Source organism: Epinephelus fuscoguttatus, linkage group LG14 (assembly GCF_011397635.1).
Source record: "Epinephelus fuscoguttatus linkage group LG14, E.fuscoguttatus.final_Chr_v1".
In the NCBI taxonomy this organism is placed as follows: domain Eukaryota; kingdom Metazoa; phylum Chordata; class Actinopteri; order Perciformes; family Serranidae; genus Epinephelus; species Epinephelus fuscoguttatus.
The window spans coordinates 19,836,588-19,842,339 of NC_064765.1; the positions used below are offsets into that span (position 1 = coordinate 19,836,588).

Sequence of the window (5,752 nt, forward strand, 5' to 3'; positions counted from 1 at the left end):
TCTTCTTCTTCCCCCTGTGTGCCTCTTTTTCTTTCCCTTTCTCCCTGCTATCCTCTCCCTGCCTTTCCAGCCGCTTCTCTCTCTGTATCAGTGGAGACACTTCTTAAGCCCCAGCTGGGGAAAATACGGTGGCTTGGTGGGGGGAGGGTTTCAAAAGGGTAAGTGATTGCCCTCTAGGGGACGAAGCAGAGAGAAAAAAGCAGGACGCCTTATCGCCCCAGCCTCCAATAGCGCTGCTGGCTACCACCCAGAGCCAGGGGGGGAGGAAGGAGGGCGGCAGAGGGAGTGGGGGGGTTTGCAGGAGACGCCAGCTATAGATGCTGCACTGCCTCTTGACACAGCAAACTCAGCAGGGAGCCTTCCATCCATGCCTGGCTGTATGGGCTCAGCTAAAGGCTGCACAGCCAAATGTTGCCATCTGAATGAGTGTTATTGCTTTGCTTGCATGCGTTAGACTGTACTACATGAGCGTTAATCCAGATGGATAAGAAATCATAGCATGTGTTTCTGCTTTGGGATCCTGGGATTTATTTATTTATTTATTTATTTTTAATAGGGGGCTGTTACTACAATTATGATTCCATGATGTAAATTCTTATCAGTTAGGGTGTCTGGGATGGTGCAGATGTGTTTTGGGTGCTCCCACACTACAAATAAGATCTCTAGAGCTGGATGTACTACTGACCTATTTCCTTCCTTCAAAAGCAGATGGGAAACAAACAGGAAATAAACCCTCACCAAAAGCAAAAATGCAACAACACGTGGGCCACTTAAAAGATATCTCTGAAATGCAGCAGATTATACTAAAGTTAATGATCGAGTCTTTCCTCTGAAGCCATTACCAGCTGCTAAGACGCATCCTCCCACAGCAGACAGGCAGGCAGGCAGGCAGGCACCGACGCATCCACGCGCCTCCAACAGTGTCCAAGCGCCACCTTCAGTATCCAACCTGAGGGAGGAGGAAGAGGAGGAAAAAAAAAAAAAAAGCAAATAATCACATAGGCTGCATCTTTTCCTCCAGACACATCTGCAAAAAGAGCGTGCCTGCCTGTCTGGAGGGTAACCCCTGCTTTCACGTGTTTTCTCCCTTCACTTTTTAAAAATAAGGGGATATGGACCTTATGCGCGCTTTGGTGCGTGATGCGCGTCTCAGGAGCGCATAGTGCTAACTGTGTGTTTAATATGCCTGTCTCGCCCGGCGTGTTGCCCCAGACACTGTGTAGCACAAATCCCCACCTCCACTCCAATGAGAGCTCGGGAGAGGAGGAATAAAAAGGGTTAAGGGGAGTCTTGGATGGAGTCTGCTGGGCGGAGTGGAAGGGACCTGATTGGATAGATGGCTGTGACGCAGGGGACATGAAAAAGCTGATAACTAGTTAAGAAGGCAGTTTGTAACTCTGGAAAAAGAGTGCAGAGCTTGAGACTATACGTTACGCAGTGGACGTGGACGAAACCCCGGCGCAGAGACAAGAAGCTGAGGCGTCTTGGGGCAGAGTGGAGGGCTGAGAGACACCGCAGCGTCCGGACGCAGAGTGACTTGGAAACAGGAGGGGGGACAATGGTGCAGCACACAGACAACAGCGAGACGGACGGGAGCATGTCCAGGGAGGCTACGGATTCAGAGGAGAGTGAATTTATGGCATGCAGCCCCGTGCCGATAAACCCGGACTGGTGCAAGACAGCCACCGGCCACATCAAGAGACCCATGAACGCGTTTATGGTGTGGTCCAAGATCGAGAGGAGAAAGATCATGGAGCAGTCGCCGGACATGCACAACGCGGAGATTTCCAAGCGCCTGGGGAAGCGGTGGAAGATGCTCAAGGACAGCGAAAAGATCCCGTTTATCAGAGAAGCCGAGAGGCTGCGGCTAAAACACATGGCCGACTACCCTGACTACAAGTACAGACCCAAGAAAAAACCAAAGCTCGACAGTTCAAAATCATCAGCACCGTCTCCGGAGAAGTGCGGTAAAATTGCAAAGACTCCCAGCAAGAAGTGTTCAAAGATAAAGACTAAGAGCGGCTCCAAGTCCTCTCACGGCTACGGGGAGGACTGTGTGTTTCCCAGTTTAAAAGTTACAAAGACTGTGAAAAGTGAGCTCACCGACGAGGACGACGACGACGAGTACGAGGAGGACTACCGGATGGGGATTAAGGCGGGGGACGAGGAGCGCCTGAGGCCGTACAATGTAGCCAAAGTTCCCGCGAGCCCAACTTTGAGCTCCTCGGCCGAGTCGGAGGGCACGAGCATGTACGAAGAAGTGCGGAACAACAACAGACTGTTTTACAATATCAAAAACATTACCAAGCAGAGCACATTGCACGCTGCTTCTGTCTCACCAGCATCCTCCAGGTCGGTCTCCACATCCTCCTCCTCCTCTTCTTCCTCCTCCTCCAGCAGCAGCTCCTCTTCCGGCGAGGACGCGGACGATTTGCTGTTTGACTTTAGTTTGAATTTCGCCCCCAGCGCTCCAGGCTCGGAGCTGGGCAACCCCAATTCAGGAAACCTCTCCCTGTCTCTTGTGGATAAGGACCTGGACTCTTTCAGTGAGGGCAGCCTGGGCTCTCACTTTGAATTCCCAGACTATTGCACGCCAGAACTCAGTGAGATGATTGCCGGGGACTGGCTGGAGGCGAACTTTTCCGACCTGGTCTTCACATACTGAATTGAGAAGAGAGAGAGAGAGAGAGGGGAAAAAAAGTTGCTCTAGTAATAACAGAGAAGGGAGAAAGTAAATTATATATGTGTCCTGGTCAAGTTGTCCCTAGCCCTGCCTCCTGTGGGTTTTTCTGAAGGGTCCTGGAGAGGAGGTGGAGGACCAGGAGGCGAGGTGAGGTTTGAGGAATGAGATGCTTATGAAGCTGGTAGCAAAAAAAATTTAAAAATTACAAGACAAAAAAAAAAAAAAGAAAAAAAAAGTCTGCAGACGTTTTTTTCTGGCAGCATGACAGGGTTTTATGGATTCCCCCCTTCCCCAGTAGGTCTGCATTTACTGTTCAGCTTAAACGGACCACAAAAGGGAAAAATAACGTGAACTTCTATGCATCTTATCCTCTTAAAAACATAAAAAACTGCAGGGAGCTGAAAAAACGGACTGTGGACTGACTCAAAAAGCAAATCTGTGAACTGACAATTTGTTCAGGATGTTACTTTACAACGGTTTATGTAATTTCTAAATGCCGCAAAATGTTTGTTTTTTGTTTCTTTTGTAACTGATTCAGTTTACCTCCTGGTTTGGTAAATTAAGCAGCCTAAACCTCTGCAGAATACAGGTGTGGAGGGAAACATTTTGATACATAACAGACCTCATCTTTTTAAAAGAAAAGTAAGATATTTTCAGGCATATTTTTGTACAGTTAAAAGGGAATGTTCTTACTGTGCTTTCAGTGAGTTTCAGGCACTTCTTCCCTTTATCATTTGTTTTTAGCATGCAAGGGAGTCCTGGTTTTAAGGATTAAGTTAAATTAAAACTTGCATCAAAAATGCCTTGTGATTTCAAACTAGGTTTTGTACAGTTGTAGAGCAGATTTGTTGAGTATTTGTAGACGATACAATGGCATCATGGGGAACACATACCTCAGAGCTGGAACTAGTTTCAAGATTGTATATGTACTGTAATATAGTAAAGTTAGGAGTTTATGTATATCATACTCGTGATATGTGGATGGGTCCCAATCGCAGGTGTGAAACTGGATTTTGGTATTTTTTATGGCACATACTGTTTTTCCCCCCTCTCATTTTTTTGTGCAATATATACTCTTAAGATTCAGACCATCAACAATTGTAGCAAAGTGATGGAAAAACAGACTTGTGCACTGTCAACATCATTTCATGTTATGATGCTGAAGCCTGTCCAGGCAGAAAAATAAACAAATCAGCTGGAACTGATACAAAACAATGTAATATGGCCTCATGGTGTGATGCATACTCTATATCAACACAATTTGAATGTAATTTGACACGCAATGGGCATATACATCTGACACCAAACACAAATCTGAATCTGGAACCATTGGGGAGAAAACAAAAGGAGATCTGCAGAAGGGCATAGTCTGATACAGTGGTGGTCTGGCATTAGTTTGACAAGCAAGCAAAAAAGAACATTCCATAGTCCTGTTTCATGAAATGAAACTTTATTTTAAAACTGAAGACTGCCTTCTTTTTTTAAAACATTAACCATAAACCTGTATTTTTTATTTCTTGCACTTAAAAAAAGCAGATATTGTTTATTTTTATGTGGGTCTTACATATGAAGTCTGTTTGATAAAAAAAGGTTTTGGAATATGACCTAATTATATGCCAAGACGTTTTGTTGGAAGTTCTAGGCAGTAGTTACTTCACATTCCAAGTGTGAATCTGTCTTTGACTCATCTTTTAATAAATAAGTACCTACCACCATCGACTGTCCTTTCAGTTTGTGAATATATGTACACAAATGTGTTATTTGTTGCGTTTGCAAAAAGGATGTGATGACAGAATGATGCCTATTTTGTATGTAGGCGGATACTCTGAAAATGGATGGGCTCAAACTAACATGTGAATTCACATTTAATAAAAAGGAAAAAAAAGGAAACTTTTCAAACTGCAGTGTCGGGGTGCTTTACTGTCCCTGTTTTCGCTGAGCGTTTTCTTTCACCAACGCCTCCTCCCCCTTCTTTTAAAACGGACACTGCGGCTTTAAGAAATTGAATTGCCCGCTTGCCGGCGCTGAGCGATGTGATTGGTGGTTCCTCGGTGGTCCCCTTGGAGACGAAGCTGGAAACAGGAGCCGCTCCTCACAGTGTGTGTGGGAGCTCTCAGCCTGTCTGGCTTCCATTCAGAAAAGTAGCACTCTGCCCAGCACAGAACGGCATGAGAGCTGTGCGAACAGAGGCCTGAAACGACGTCTAAACGTGACATATGTTCACTCGGGGATAAACAGTGGCACTTATTCCACACAGATACTGTTTAATCTGAAAAATGTGCAGGGTCTTCTTCAGAAACACTCAAATGTGAGAGTGAAGCTTTGTCTTAGTGTCCACTAATCCATCATGTCAGGAGTTAAATGTGTGCAGGGAACAGGGGTAGTGGGTCAGCGTGAGTAGTAGTGGTTCTTCTTCAGCTCCTGTTTCTTGCAGCCTCATTTCCACCTGGGATTGCAGATAAATAAAAGTAAATAGCTGGTAGGACACAAAACGAGCAGGGATGCAGCAATGTAAGATAAGGACTGAGAACCCTTGAAGTAATCTACAGAAAAACACAAACAGAAGGGGTGATATATACAGTGGAATAAAAATGGATGTTAGCCCTTGCATACAGTAATATAACAGCGATACAGTGTGAGTGTGGCACCAGAGCTGATTATGTTATGACTCAAGGATGCTGTCATGGGTGCTTCTGCAGCTACTGTACGTCAGCGGCCTGACAGCAAAGTTGTTTATTAGAGCGATGAGCAATAGTACAACACAGCCACATATGATGTCATGCTAAATGCAATTAGCATAACAAACCATTAATTTAAAGTGATAACGTCTTCACAGTGTCGCCCCTTGTGTGCCGCAGATGGAGCCTTTTGTCTCCTCGGAGGCCTGCTCACAGACACCCACCTTTAACAGATCACACATAAAGAAGCAGAGGCCTCAGCCACTGAGAGATTTGTGTTCATTACAGCAATAGAATCTAATGATGAATATTTGCCATGCATGGCTGCACAGGTACTGGCCCCCCCATTAAGTCAGTTTGCAAATCTGTAATAAAACATTTATCTAGCTAT

The 5,752-nt window shown here is 45.3% G+C and overlaps 1 protein-coding gene across 1 annotated transcript; it reads left to right on the forward strand.

Annotated features, from left to right (window-relative positions):
• The first annotated feature begins 1,011 nt into the window (after window positions 1-1,011).
• On the forward strand, window positions 1,012-4,400 carry sox11a (SRY-box transcription factor 11a). Its single transcript, XM_049596601.1, has one exon. It carries the CDS (start codon window positions 1,559-1,561, stop codon window positions 2,663-2,665), a length of 1,107 nt encoding a protein of 368 aa, XP_049452558.1. The 5' UTR covers window positions 1,012-1,558; the 3' UTR covers window positions 2,666-4,400.
• The last annotated feature ends 1,352 nt before the right edge of the window (window positions 4,401-5,752 follow it).

Coding starts and splice junctions, on each gene's coding strand:
- sox11a (XM_049596601.1), top strand. CDS start 1,559: ATGGTGCAGCACACAGACAACAGCGAGACGGACGGGAGCATGTCCAGG.